We start from the raw sequence: 15,460 nt of genomic DNA on the forward strand, positions 1-15,460 counted from the left end.
AATAGGAAGAGGATGGATGGATGGGTTTTTATTGTTGTGGAATTTGTTGTAAGCTGTCTGGAATCACTGTGCATAGTGGTCATATAAAAGGTGTTTACTAAATAATAAGTATGATATTCATTTCTTTGAATTAATATAAAATAATAAAAGTTGGATACAAAAATCTAAATACTGGATGAATAAATAAATGTTGGAACTTGGAAAGGAGTTTATTTTAAAACAATATTCTTTAAAGGGATTAGTTTCAATGTTAGAGAGATCCAAGTTAAGGCAATACTAGACAATGGAAGCTTATAAATGGCTAGTCACTGTCTTTGAGTCCAATCTACATGCTGTTTAGAAATTAAATGGGAAGAAACAATACTGTGTGGGTGAGCCTGAAGAAATAGGGGAACGTACATCTAACAAATAAGGAAAACTGTATCTTGATCTATATTATAAAATTTCCTGCAGTTATGGTTATATAAAAATCACACAAATATATGACTTTTTAAATTATGTGGCTTGAGCAAGAAATATAATATGGAGAAATAAAATTAAACCTGACTCTTTTACATTGAGAAATTGTTCTGAAAATATAAAATTTCTCTGGAGGAAAATTACCATTTAAACCAAACGGGGGGATGAGAATTACATTCATTGTTGTGTGTAGCCTAGGAAATCTTAACTTATTTTATTTATTTATTATTTATTTATGTAGTTTGTCAAACATGTACAATATAACAGGTATAAGTATAAACATGGACATGAGCACATGAAATGAGTACAAATAAATGGAGACAATAGGACAGGGAGGGTAGGCATGCTGGTGCGCTTATGCACACCCCCTTACAGACCTCTTAGGAATGGTGTGAGGTCTACAGTAGACAGTTTAAGGTTGAAGCTATTGTGGTTTGAGGAAGTAACAACGGAGTCAGGTAGAGAATTCCAGGCACTCTTTTGCTAAAGTCATATTTTCTGCAATCGAGTTTGGAGCGGTTTACCTTGAGTTTGATTCTTCGTTAATTCTTCTTCAGGGTCAGATTTTTTTTTATGTCATAAATACTATGGTTAGAAACTGAATTTCATTCATAAAAATAATTGTTCTACCATATTGCTTTTCCTTAAAGACAATGCCTAATAATATTGAACACAAAATATCAGAGGCCAGTACACTTATGCTAGTTTTTACTTGTTTAACTTTGTCATATTTCCTACGCTTTCATATTTCCTATAATAAAGATATTTCATTTTCTTATGGGTGATAAAGCAAATGAGAAAACTTATTGATGACAGAATGATGCATTTCAGACATTGCTGGAATGTTCTGTTCTTCCTCCAGACTATATCAAATCTGGTTGTTGACAATTTTAGAGGAGATTTAATATGATATGGAGGGAGGAGAAAATAATTTTTTGGAGTTGTCTGCAATGGTTCCTAAATTGGCGAGTTTTGCAGATCACTAGATTTATTATAAGGCTGAGGCATTGATTTCAACATGCAACCTTGAGGTTGTATCAATCAACCTACATGATGTCTGTTAACAATTTCATTTGAAGACTGAATACAGGCTAAGGTTGGGAACATTTTCAAACATCTTGTTCCAAAGTTCTTTTTTTTCTGATCTGTAAGAGAATTTGTAATTTTTCAAGCTTTAGAGTTCATGCTGGAACATATTCCTGGTTTACCAGCAAGCCTTTTTCCCCTTTTTATTTGCATAAGGAATGTCACTGTCAGCAGGATCGTCACCCCTTCATTCTCCTAAAATCACGCCTCACACATCTCCTGCTCCTAGACGAAGAAGTCACACTCCGAACCCAGCAAATTATATGGTGCCTACTAGTGCCTCTACACCAGTTACTAATGCTGTCTCACAGCCCCCCACAACTGGCCAAGTGATTCAGAAAGAAACGGTGGGTGGAACAACCTATTTCTATACTGACACAACTCCAGCACCTCTAACTGGAATGGTAAGATTTAGCTTCAGTTGTGAGGATACTTGTCAGCAAAAAAATATTTACTGTTATTTTCAGTACTTAATTGCTATTAATGTCCCTTCTTCATATTTAAATTATCTCTTCTTCATATTTTATAAAGGAGATATTACATGCACTCAGATATGATAAACTATGTTTGAGTTACCGTATTTTTTGGAGTATAAGACGCACCTCCCCCCCAAAAAAAGAGGGTGAAAATTTGGGTGCGTCTTACACACCTCCACCAGAGCCCAAACACGCGAGGCTTGGAGGCAGCAATGGTCTGTGGCAATCTTTGCAGCCTGGAACAGCTGATTGGGTATATCTCGGCAGTCCATCCACCCGCCAATCAGCTGTACTGAATCAGCCTGCAATAAGTGCTAACACTGACCTGGCTGATCAGAGTTTGCAGCAGCAATCACATTCAGAAAGCACAGTAACTGATTCAGCAGGATTCAAAATAATAATAATAATATATTATACATTACTAAAAGCAGGCTTTCCAAGGTAGCAGTAAATACAAGCAAAACACAAGCTTTCAGTTTCACTTTCAGTTCTGGGCTAAGCCAGGTTCCTTCCTGTCTCCTTGCTCACACAGCAAATTTCAGAGTCTAAATAGCCCTCATTGGCTGACTTAGTTGCTATGCCTATTCATTGGCTGACCTTGCTACCATGTGCCAGCTGAACACCATGGATGCTGGTAGATAGAGGCATATTTTTTTTCTTATTTTCCTTCCCCAAAACTAAGGTGTGTCTTATACTCCTAACAATTCCATTGTTATCATGGTAAACAGTTATGAGAGCTTCCTCCCAAAGTAGCCTTTTATCTTTCTGCATAGGCTATAATTTTGTACAGTTCTTATCCCCTAGAATAGATGGGAAGAAGCTATAGCTCAGTGGCAGAGCTCTGGTGGCAAGGGATAAGGTATCTTAATGAAATTCTCAGGAGCTGTTGCCAATTGGAACAGATGTTAGTAGCTAGATGTCAACCAAGTGAATGTAAAGTATTTCTGTATTTTCATTAGAAATGCTCTCAAGTAAGCGGAATTTAACAGGGAGAGTAAGCTGTTTGTTAGATACAGGCCTACCTGATGCTTCAGGTTTGCCTGGAAGATACTACACATTTGCCTAGAAGACATTCGTTTTTTAAGGGTAGCTTAGCTTCTTAAAGAATTTGATTTGTTCTCTGGAATGAGAGGATTTGTCCAAAATAGAACAGCTGGTAACAACAAAATTTTATGAACTGTTAAGTGATTAATAAAGATCCTTATATGATAAAATTTGATGCTTAACTAAACTGGAAATAGAGAACCCTCAGTTATTAATCTCTGTCCTAGATAAAAAAAACCTCTCTAGTAAGAGATTCACTTTACAATATAAAATGTTAAATACAAGCTAAAGTGGCACCAACATTTTGATTAAATTACATTGATGAATATGTGGGTTTTTAATTTTTTTAAAAAATTAATATTTTTCTAAGTAATAGAGCAAAAAAGAAGAAGAAAATATGTGAAAAGTTAAATAAAAAAACAAGATTTGGAGTCTGAAATAGCCAAATTAATTTAGAGAAACTATGGTGAATGAATGGTAACAGTATGTTAGAATGCTTTGTAGAATGGATGTTGCTAGAATTAGCTGGTCAGTACAGTCTAAATTCAAGCCTATAATAGGCTGCATAGTATCTACGAAGCTCTGTGTTATGGTGCTTCCTTGAATGTATTAAGACAGTTTTTAAATTCTATTGATTTTTCAACTTCTGAAAGTTATCTATTTCCTAACTGGCTTTCAATAGGTATTCCCAAATTATCACATTTACCCTCCAACTGCACCTCACGTTGCTTATATGCAACCAAAAGCTAATGCACCTTCCTTCTTCATGGCTGATGAACTCAGACAGGTAAACTCTCTTTAAAATATAAAAATAAATAATAGATTTTATTCTTAAATGTTTGCACAATGTTTCCTTTAAATTTTTGTAAAAAGCTGTATTCAGCACATTGTAAAACTAGGGACTGCATTGCAGGAAGTGTAGTATATGCATAAGTACACTCTATTTGAATTGGAAGTGCTGTATGAGAACTAATAGCAGCAGTGCATATTTATTCAACCTTAATAGTGGGATTTGGCAAGGTTTCATATTCATATTTTTAGTCCTTTTGATGGTAAACTTCATAGTGAGAAAGGCTATGAGTATGAGAAATGTAAGCATCCTGTGAAAAGATTAATCAAGATTTAAAGGTTTGGATTTTTCAGGTGAAATTGCACTTCTGGCAGAAACCTGAAAATGTTCATAGGACATGATTGCCAGTTTGAAAATAGATGTTGGTAAAAAGCCTCCGGAAGGTCCCTGAAGCCTCCGGAGGGCTAAAACCGACCCTATGAGCAAATCGGAAGTCCATTCCTGAACTTCCGGTTTGCCCATAGGGCCGGATTTTTGTGCTACTGAGGCTTCAGGGAAGCTCCTGAAGTCTCCAGAGGGTCTCCGGGGGGAGGGGGGCAGGGAAGGCTCTTTTCGCCCTCCCCAGGCTCCTATAAAGCCTCTGGAGCCTGGAGAGGGCGAAAAATTGCTTTAAAAAAAGGCTGAATTCAGTTGGCCAGCACGCGCATGCGCACTGGCCAGCTGTCAGGGCAACACCTCGCGTGCCCTGACAAATGGCTTCATGTGCCATCTGTGGCACGAGTGCCATAGGTTCGCCATCCCGGACCTAGAGGGAGGAAGAAAAGAGACTGACCCATTAAAATTTGCCAAAAAAAATATTTAAAGAAAACTTGATAAACATTAGACTCACATGCAAAAAACCCAAAACATATAGGATTGTAGTGTCAGTCATCAATTCTCAAACAATGAGTACCCATTAAGAGTCACTTAGATAGAAAAAAATTTAAAATTTTATAAATACATAAAATACAGACAGTCCTTGTACCAAAACTGGGCCCAAAATTTATGTTGCTACGCGAGACATTTGTTAAGTGAGTTTTGCCCCATTTTACGAACTTTCTTGCCACAGTTGTTAAGTGAAACACTGCAGTTTGTTAAGTTAGTAATATAGTTGTTAATTGAATCTGGATTCCCATTGACTTTGCTTGTCAGAAGATCAAGAAGATGATATAAATGACCCGTGAGACATTGCAACCATCATAAATGTGAACCAATTTCATTTTTGAAATTGTGCCCAAATTTTGATCCTATGATCATGGGGATTCTGCAATGGCCATAAAAATGGTCACAAGTCACTTTTCAGTACCATTTTAACTTAGAACAACCACTAAACAAATGGTTGTAAATCAAGGACTACATGTATTTGTAAAGGTTTTTATCTGTAGTATGTTTGTATGGTTACCAATATATTTGACAAAGTAACTGTACATATATGACTACAGTACCACTACTGTCAAATTAAACAGCGCATATCTCTGCTTGTCAATTGTATGAAGAATCTTGAAGTCTACATTCACTTCACAGGACAATATTTGTATTAACTGTAGAATATAATATAATACTGTATAATACTGTAGAAAATAAAGTGATCATGCCTCAAAGTTGTGGTATAATTTGTAAGGAAAGCAAACCACAACTATACTAGAAAGTTTCACCATCTAGTTATTAGGAAGACAAAATAGAAGATCATTCCTATATTGTCAAAGCTTTTGGAATATTATATTTAATATATATAATCTTATAACACATAGATGTTGATAAAAAAAATTTTGCTAGGAAGAATTTTTAAAAAGCATTTATTTGTAAGGCTGTGCAACGGCACGTCTTTCTGGAATCTATAGTTGTGATGATCTCCCAGGCTTAAAATAGTTGCACATGATTTGAAGCACCTTTTTGCTTTTGAATCATAGTTATTTGAGATCAAGTGTACTAAATATATATATCCAATAATAAAAATATGTATTATATAAATATATATGTAAATACCTGCAAAATTGCTAAGATGCTTTTTATTTATAAAAATGAAGTAATAGCTTCATTTCTTCTCCAAAATCTTATTCCCTTAGATAGATGCAAACATTTTCTTATGATGATTTGGACTGAATTAAATAAAGGAGTGGTTTAATACCCATGATGTGTTTAAGTGTGAATCTGCAGCATTGAGAAAAGAAAACTAAAACAATTGCCAGAGAATAGTGAGAGAAGACAACTATAAAAATGCTAGGACAAAAATGCTACTATTAAGGGGTAGTGTAAAAAAGACCTTTTTAATTGTAAGAATTACTTGCTTTAATTGTAAGACATACTTGCTGAAGAACAGCCTTGAATTTTCTTGATAGGATTAGGTAGTCAGTTCTTAAACCAGAAGAATTAATTGGCTATTGGATATATCAACAATCATATTCAAAAGTTCATAGATCTTAAAGAAGTTTACTTTAGGTGGGCTCTACATTTTTGTTAAGCAGTCCGACCAGATAAAACAGAAAAATACATCAGTTTATTTTTATAGTTTACCACAACTCCATTTAAAAAAAACAACATAAATTTTATACTTTAATCTGTAAGAGTATAAAATGTTTCACTTATAGGAGCTGATCAACAGACACTTAATTACAATGGCTCAGATAGATCAAGCAGACATGCCTGGTAAGTAATTAAAAATCCTGAATTTTAAGTTGTGTTGGTGAAGTATATTTATGCTTGCTTTCAGCTTCGTAACTCTACTAAATTACACACGCATGTACACATACATATACATACACTATAAATTGTATAATTCTATATTACATTTGTGTGTGCAGGTATGGACTTACAAACACTCAAACACACACATACATACACACAGGCACTCACACACACCATACATTTATTAAAGTTACATTAAATCTAAGTTAACCTAGACCCATTTGTCTTGTTATTACCATGTGCTTGCAGAGTCTGCTTGTTAATATAACCAATTGCTATATTGTGTATTATCAGGCTGGCTTAGTATATGAGGTTCTCTCTATATTGAAACTTAATGTAGTTACATGTATTTCTTCATCATATTTTCTTTTTTTCCACAGATCCAAATTTGTTTTTACTTTCAGCCTAAATCTTAATACAAATGTTTGGTTTTACTTATGAATTAATAACCATTCCACTTTATTCATAATATTTTTTTAATATTAATAGCCATAGGAAGGGTTTCAAATTAGAGGTGGTGGGTACTTTTCTATGTGCATCTGTCTTCCAAGCCTACACAACAAGTGCAATATATTTATGTGTGTTTTATAAGTGTTAACACAAATGGCATGTTCTTGTGGAAGAACATGCCTTTATATCTTCTGTTTATTGCTTTTGGTTTAGAGTACATCAATTGTAGGATGGCGCTCAGAACATCACGATAACTTTCTGTTAATTAAACTTGGTATAATATTTTCAGCATGAAAAGATATCTTGAATGGAAAATAAATCTTTTCAGTTTTAAGCATAATTTTTATTTATAACTTTTTGGGTTGAGTCTGGCCATCTCCGCATGTGCAGTAGAGTTTTGGACTGTTCCTTTTCTCAGACAAATCTTAAAAGTGATGTTGAATAGAATAGGAGACCAGCTTTTTGAAGTAAAATAGCGAAAAATGTTAGTTCAAATGTATCAAAAGAAGCTTTCTGGATTGTAGTTTTATGGAAATAAAAATCAGCAAATATATGACATACAGAATTGACCTGTTTTACTATAGCAAATAGATCAGTAATTGATTAGGCTTGTACAGCAGTTGGATTTCTTCAGGTATTAGGTGGAGCTGTGGTAAAGGAAGTTAATTATGGGAATAGATAAGGGATGGGAATAGATGGGAATAGATAAGTCCAGAATCTAATTTAAAAATGCCTGCTTATCATGGAAGTACCAGTACTGGTATCCTATTCTACTACCTAGTAGTACTAGTACCCTACTCTACTACTAGTAGTAGTACAAGTACCATATTCTAGTAGTAGTAGTACCCTACTACCTACTAGTACTCTACTACTTAATGGAATACTCTAACAATAAAGCAGGAATGACAATCTTTTTTTAATGATATTTAACCCTTTAGGGACAGACCTGCAATGATATTGTAGTAACTACTAGTACTCTACTACTTAATAATAATAAATTTATAATAATAAATTTGGATTTATTAGTCGCTCCCTTTCCAAGTAGGACTCGGGGCGGCGTACAATGGAGCATATAACATAAAAATATATAATAACACCAAACGTACATACATACACAACACGCATACATACACGGAGGAGGAAGCAAATTACATCAATAGACAGTTAAAAATCTACTTTAAAATACCCCAATTGTAAAAACCCAATAAAATTAATATTTAAGAACCATTTAAAAAACAGTTTGGAGGAATGGGAAAATTACGATTGCGATTGCGCCAGGCCAGATAATTGAAAGAGGTGGGTCTTCAGCTGTACACGGAAGGAGCGGAGATCGGAAGTAATCCTGATGTCACGGGGGAGGTCATTCCATAGGGCTGGGCCCATCACAGAGAAGGCTCTGCTCCTGGGTGTCGCCCCCCGGCACTGTTTGGCGGACGGCACCCGGAGAAGTCCCTCTCTGTGTGAGCGAATTGGTCGTAGGGATGTGTGGGGCAGGATGCGATCCTGCATATAACTAGGCCCTGTGCCATGGAGCGCTTTAAAGATCATAATCAAAACCTTGAAACGCACTCGGTAGACCACAGGCAGCCAGTGCAGCTCGCGCAGGAGAGGTGTTACAGGGGAGTATCTAGTCCTCCCCATAATCACCCGCGCGGCCGCGTTCTGGACCAACTGTAGTCTCCGAGTGCATCTCAAGGGAAGCCCCATGTAGAGAGCATTGCAGTAATCCAGGCGAGACGTCACTAGCGCATGGGTGACTGTGCGTAGGGCATCCCGGTCCAATAAGGGGCGCAATTGGCGCATCAGGCGAACCTGATGGAACGCCCCCCTTGCCACGGCTGTTACATGGTTATCCATGGACAGCCGGGTATCTAGGAGGACGCCCAAATTGCGCACCTGTTCCATGGGGGCTAGTTGGACGCCCCCGATGGCCAGAGATGGAAGCACCTGGTTGAACCGGGAGGCCGGAAGCCACAGCCACTCCGTCTTGGAAGGGTTGAGTTTTAGTCGGTTGCCATCCATCCAGACCCGTACGGCCTCCAGACACCGGGACATCATTTCGACGGCCTCATTGGGGTGGTTCGGAGTGGAAATGTATAGCTGAGTATCATCAGCATACAGATGGTATCCCACTCCAAAACCACGGATGATCTCACCCAGCGGTTTCATATATGTGTTGAACAGGAGAGGCGAGAGTACCGATCCCTGTGGCACTCCACATGTGAGTGGCCTCCGGGTCGAACTCTGCTCCCCTGTCAACACACGTTGCGTCCGACCAGAGAGGTAGGAGCCAAACCACCGTAAAACGGTGCCTCTGACTCCCAGCCCCTCTAGCCGGTGCAACAGGATACCATGGTCGATGGTATCGAACGCCGCCGAGAGATCTAATAGGACCAGGATAGAGGAACAACCCCTATCTCTGGCCCTCCAGAGATCATCGACCAATGCGACCAAGGCCGTCTCCGTGCTGTGCCCGGGTCGGAAGCCGGACTGGCGCGGGTCTAGATAATCATTTTCCTCCAGGTGACGTGGGAACTGCTGTGCTACCACACTCTCTACAACCTTCGCTAAAAAAGGAAGGTTGGAGACTGGACGATAATTGACTAGGTCCGTTGGGTCCAGGGAAGGCTTCTTGAGTAGGGGCCTCACCACCGCCTCTTTCAAGGCGGCCGGTAGAGACCCCTCACCCAACGAGGCGTTCACCAGGCCCAGGAGCCAGTCGCGCGTAACCTCCCAGGATGCCAGTACAAGCCAGGAGGGACACGGGTCCAATAAACATGTGGTGGGTCGCAGACGTCCACGCAACCTGTCCAAATCCTCGATGGCAACCGAGTCAAACTCCTCCCAAAGCGGTCCCTCAAGGCTCGCAACGGGCGTCTCTACTGAACCACTGAAAGGGGTCCATCCCATCCGGATTTGAGCGACTTTGTCCTGTAGATAATTCCCAAACTCCTCTGCTCTGCCCTGTAGAGGGGCTTCCCGTGGTCTCTCAAACAAGAGGGAACGGGTCACCCGAAACAGGGCGGCAGGGCGGTTATCTGCAGACGCAATAAGAGCGGCACAATGTTGACGTTTGGCCGCTCTTAATGCCACAAGGTACGTCTTCAAATAGGCTCGTGCCTGTGCTCGGTCAAATTCGGAGCGGGAGGATCTCCAACGACTCTCTAGGCGTCTCTTGTGGCGTTTCATCACCCTTAGCTCCTCGGTGAACCAAGGTGCCAGGGTGGTTCTTCGCCGCAGGAGAGGCCGCAAAGGCGCCACCCGGTCTAGGGCCCCGGTAGCCGCACTATTCCATGCGACTACCAGGTCCTCTACTCGGGGGCGGGTCAGGTCCACAGGGGGTGGCCCAAGTTCCGTCTGGAACCTATCCGGTTCCATCAGGCGCTTGGGGCGGAACCATCTAATACCTTCCGGTTCCGCCTCCTCGCGGCGGGGGGTGGCACCAGGGAAGTCCAGCCGGAGAAGTGAGTGATCCGACCATGACAGGGGAATAGTGTCTAGATCCCCTATTCCCAGATCACTCGTCCACTGGCCAGAGACAAAAACAAGGTCCAGGGTGTGGCCTCCCTCGTGAGTAGGGCCCTGAATTAACTGGGTCAGGTCCATGGCTGTCATGGAAGCCATGAACTCCCGAACCCCCTCAGACGCTTCTCCCATCGACGGCAGATTAAAGTCCCCCATCACTAAAAGTTTGGGGGTCTCAACCGCCACCGATGAGATCAGCTCAAGGAGTTCGGGCAGGGCCGCTGAAGTATAGCGAGGAGCCAGGTATACTATCAGCAGGCCCAACTGCCTCCCTGGGCCCCATCTTAATGGAATACTCTAACAATAAAGCAAGGATGACAATCATTTTTTAATTATATTTAACCCTTTAGGGACAGAGCTGCAATGATGTAGATACAGTATATGTGAGCTGGAGTAGGTATTGAGGGGACCTCATGAGTCTGGGATATGCCTTTTTTGGAGCATACACTATCTGTTTGTTTGTCTTCCACCTTAAAAGTAAAAACCTGGTATCATTGACAGAGTTGGCACCAAAAGTCACAGGTTGTGCATTTCTGTGTTAAAAAGTTCCATTTTTGGCATACAGCGTGTTAACTGCTTGCTTTGAATCCTTGTGAAATGCAGAAAATGCTTCAAATCATGCAAGTACAGGGACGGTAGAGTCATGTGGCAGGGGCTGGTTTTTTTTTTATTTATTTAAAGAACAGGGTAGCACAGCTGCTATTATCCAGAAAGGGATGGGGGAATGGGATAAGGCAACCATGTTCCATAATAACATATTTGTGAGGTTTATGCTGTTCTGATTAAATATATTAATGTTCTACAAGTCATTAATTTGACTGGTTCAAGGTTGGCTCAGCCTTCCAGCCTTTTGAGATTGGTAAAATGAGGAGCCAAATTGTTGGGGGCAATATGCTGACTCTGTAAACTGCTTAGAGAGGACTGTAAAGCACTGTGAAGAGGTACATAAGTCCGAATGGTATTTCTATTGCTATTAAGCAAGGTTAACTTAAGCTTATTTTAAGCTTTCACAAATATTCTCTCCTAAAATTTTATTTTGTACAACACTGATGATTTTTGGCTATTTGTGTTAAAATGTTCCCCTTACGATTAGCAATGGTCACATATATATTTTTCTGCCTTTATTTAAAAAATAAAGGCAAAATAGTATTTGCAGTAGGATACTTGTTCTTTAATATTTGACTTCTATCTGTCTTAAGGCAAATGTCTTGATTATAAACCAAGTGGGTATGATTTGCATCAGATTGTCATTTTAAATTTCTAACTTTGCTACAATCCTCTAAAAAAGTGTGTGTCTCTAATTGATCTCTGTGCCTGTAATAACTGTCTTCTTAATAATTTTTAGTAGTGTCTAATGCATTTCTGTAAACTGGTTTAGCTGTCCCAACAGAAGTTGACAGCTACCACAGCCTTTTCCCTTTAGAACCACTGCCACCACCCAATCGGATACAGAAAACAAGCAACTTTGGGTACATAACATCATGCTACAAAGCTGTAAATAGCAAAGATGATCTGCCATATTGCCTTCGGAGGATACATGGTGAGGGAAATCCTAAGTTGTCATCTTTTAAAATTTTCAATGGTACAGATAATTAAACCTAAAACATTTGTGCACTTCTTTGTATAAATCACCAATTGGATATCAAATGGAATCATTCCTTTAAAAAAATTCCTTTGAAATAAGGAATAGGAATTTGGCCCTAATGACGATCCATAGAATAGGATATGAAAAAAAATAAATATGTTTTGTTTTGGTGTGTCTGTTGGTGGCAGCTCAGATTTTGGAATAGATGTGAGCGTTCCATTGGACCAGTGTTTCTCAAACTTGGCGACTTTAAGTCCTGTGGACTTCAACTCCCAGAATTCCCCAGCCAGCTATGCTGGCTGGGGGATTCTGGGAGTTGAAGTCCACAGGACTTAAAGTCGCCAAGTTTGAGAAACACTGCATTGGACGTTAATGAGTGCTTGGAATGTGAAAAGGGTTCTGTTTCTTTTTTCCTCAGGTTTTCGTCTTGTTAATACAAAGTGCATGGTATTAGTTGACATGTGGAAAAAAATCCAGCATTCAAATATCATAACATTGCGAGAAGTATTCACCACTAAAGCATTTGGAGAGCATTGTAAGTTTCTCACTTCAAGATGTTGGCCAATTATATCAAAAGAGCATGCCTCAGATGCCTACCTAACTCTCACCTTGGTCTCTCTTTGAAAAGCTCTTGTGTTTGCATATGATTTCCATGCTGGAGGAGAGACAATGATGAGCAGGCATTTCAATGATCCCAGTGCTGATGGCTACTTCACAAAACGGAAGTGGGGTAAGGCAAATACATATATATTGCAGTACAAAAATATTATAACATTGATATTGGGGTTTCATTGTACATTCACACACACACACACACACACACACACACACACTCACGCATATGTATGCACTTACATATTTTAAAAAATCAGGAATACAGAACTGTTTGGTATTGATCCATTTGTTGTTTTAAGGCATATTGTCAGTTCTCTTACAAAAAGGCTTCAGTAAAAGAAAGTTTGTTCCATCACAAAATGTCTCCTGTAATAGATGCAGCAAGTCATAACTTGTGGTAACTTCTTCAAAACGTCTTCATTAAGTTATAGACATAGCATGCAATCTTTCCGTTCCTTTCTCTAAATCCAGATGAGCGGTATAAGTAAATTTTATAAGCAAACCAACATAGGAGTAACTGGGGGGAAAAAGGTCTAAATGCTTTCTGAAGACTCCAAGATGCTCTTTAGCTTCTCAGATTATTGTCTGAACAGAGCATTCTTTTAAACAAGAATTGCAACCACAGTCATTTCCCATGTTTATTTTATAATGTACATGGGAGGCCCACAATACTTCTTGGAAATAAATATTATGCAAGAAACTAGTGCCTCACTTTACAACCTGCCATAGCCTCATTTTATTTTTTAATTCAAAAGTATAAAAATCAGGTTCTATAAGAGATCTTATAAATACCAAAGAATATGTTCCTATTCCTGTTCTATCAAATTGGTGCCAATTTGATAGAACTTTTAATAGTAGAATACAACTTTTTAAAAGATAGAGGAATACTTGTGGAACTAAAGGAGAAAATTATTACCTGACGATGTGGGAAGAAAAATCATTTGTTTAAGTGCTTCAATTTATACTTTGCAGTTTTAGGGTGTATTTATTTATAAATTTAAGAGGAGTCTCTTGATATAATGCACTTTGTTCTCAGTGAACTAATAATTTAAGAAATGTTTTTGTTAATTTGGCCTTGGCAGTTGAAAGTACAGAACTGTGGTTACATAGCTGTTTTCACATTTTAAATTATGCTGTCATACTGTGGTCGGTCTTTTTTTATTTTGCCATGTCACTTTCTAACACATTTCAGAATTTTATGGTTGAGGATGTGGTATAAAGTGTTTTTTTTTAATTCAAGACATGTCACATTGAATTTATTTCTGAACTGAACACCTGGGAGCTATTGGATTACTTTCTAGCTGATCAGCAAGCAAGTTCCAATTCATCCCATTCTGCCTGAAGATTGTGCTTGGGTTGAACCTAAATCAAACTTTTAGTGGTCTTTTTAAACAAAAGACAATTTGGCATATTTACATGAAAAGGCTTGACTTAATTAAGTGCATTGAAGCATTAAAAATGTTCTTAAACTGATTATAGTTCCTGGTCTCATATTTGAACCCATCATGCAATTTTCTTGATATAGTATAAATATGATTTACCAATAACTATTTTTTCACCTGACTTTTTCCTCTAGCTTACTGCTCTGAAGGTATTACATCTTACCTCCAAATAAATAATTTGTTTTCTTACCTGAAATTGCTTACTATTAAAGCTAGAGTGGAGAAATGTTTTAAATTAAAATAATTTATCAAAATGTAAACACTTTATTCCTCCCTCCAAATTTACCCTGCTTGTGTTTTATTATATTAACCAAATACAATAACGCCATAAAATATAAAGCACAACATGCATACATTTTGATGCAAAATCATGAAAATAAAACCAAACACAACTAATAACACTGTCTTTCCTTAGCAACATAATCAGCAATCACATACTATGAACTTCCCTTGAACGTGTCAGCCCTTATTGGTTAGTGCAGGAAGTTGCATGTATTTCACAATAGCAAGCCCCTATCTCTGGGTTGAAGTAAATAAAACATTAATTATGTTTCCATAAAAGTAAAACATTTTATGAACTAGTTCAGGGATCAGCAACCCGCGGCTCTGGAGCCGCATGTGGCTCTTTCATCCCTCTACCGCGGCTCCCTGTCACTCCTCTCCTTTGAGCGGAGCTTTCGGCTGGGGCAGGGGAGAGAAGCAGGACGCACCAGTAGGAGAGTCTATGGCAGGGAGTGGGTTTTCTGGTCAGCTCCACAATTGATAGGCTTTTAGTTAGAACAGGTAGAGGAAAAAGGATGCTGCACTAGGAGGAGACTCTATGGTGTGGAAACCGGACTTCTGGTCGGCTTCTGGTTGGCTCCAGAATTTAAAGGGGGGCTTCCGGTTAAGACTTTTGTGGCTCTTTGAGTATTTAGGGTTGCCGACCCCTGAATTAGCTTACATCATGTACTTTTGATTTCACATACAAATTATGTTTGGTATTGCCTGAGTGCATTGCAGATTAAGGAAAGCAAGCATTCCCTCATTTGTCCAAAAAACTTTTTTTAAAAAATTGCTAGTATGTTATATTTTGACATAAAACTCAAGTCCCTTATTGAGGAAATGCTGCTTCTGAATCCATCTTGGATGTGTACACGAACATTCCAAAATACTTTTGAGTTTGAGCTAAAAAAATTCTGAAAGAAAAAAGTTGTAGGAGAAGATTCTGTTAGTTTGCAGCACAAGCAACATTTACACCAAATATAAATTGTTTTGAAAAGTG

At 38.7% G+C, this 15,460-nt stretch overlaps 1 protein-coding gene across 5 annotated transcripts in view; it reads left to right on the top strand.

Annotated features, from left to right (window-relative positions):
* PAN3 (poly(A) specific ribonuclease subunit PAN3) overlaps positions 1 to 15,460 on the top strand; it is a 72,246-nt gene that overhangs the window by 39,791 nt on the left and 16,995 nt on the right. For 4 of the 5 annotated variants that reach the window (XR_014175245.1, XM_081951410.1, XM_081951412.1 and 1 more), the window contains 6 exons: positions 1,702 to 1,949; positions 3,748 to 3,852; positions 6,483 to 6,540; positions 11,933 to 12,094; positions 12,558 to 12,674; positions 12,768 to 12,869. Coding sequence is in view for 4 of the 5 variants with exons in the window: in XM_081951410.1 (XP_081807536.1) it covers positions 1,702 to 1,949; positions 3,748 to 3,852; positions 6,483 to 6,540; positions 11,933 to 12,094; positions 12,558 to 12,674; positions 12,768 to 12,869 (792 nt within the window). In the remaining variant the exon portion in view is untranslated. The remainder of the gene's footprint in view (positions 1 to 1,701; positions 1,950 to 3,747; positions 3,853 to 6,482; positions 6,541 to 11,932; positions 12,095 to 12,557; positions 12,675 to 12,767; positions 12,870 to 15,460) is intronic. The other variant, XM_081951411.1, reaches the window with a different exon arrangement.

This window comes from Natrix helvetica, assembly GCF_964273705.1.
Source record: "Natrix helvetica genome assembly, chromosome: 4".
Taxonomy (NCBI): Eukaryota; Metazoa; Chordata; class Lepidosauria; order Squamata; family Natricidae; genus Natrix; species Natrix helvetica.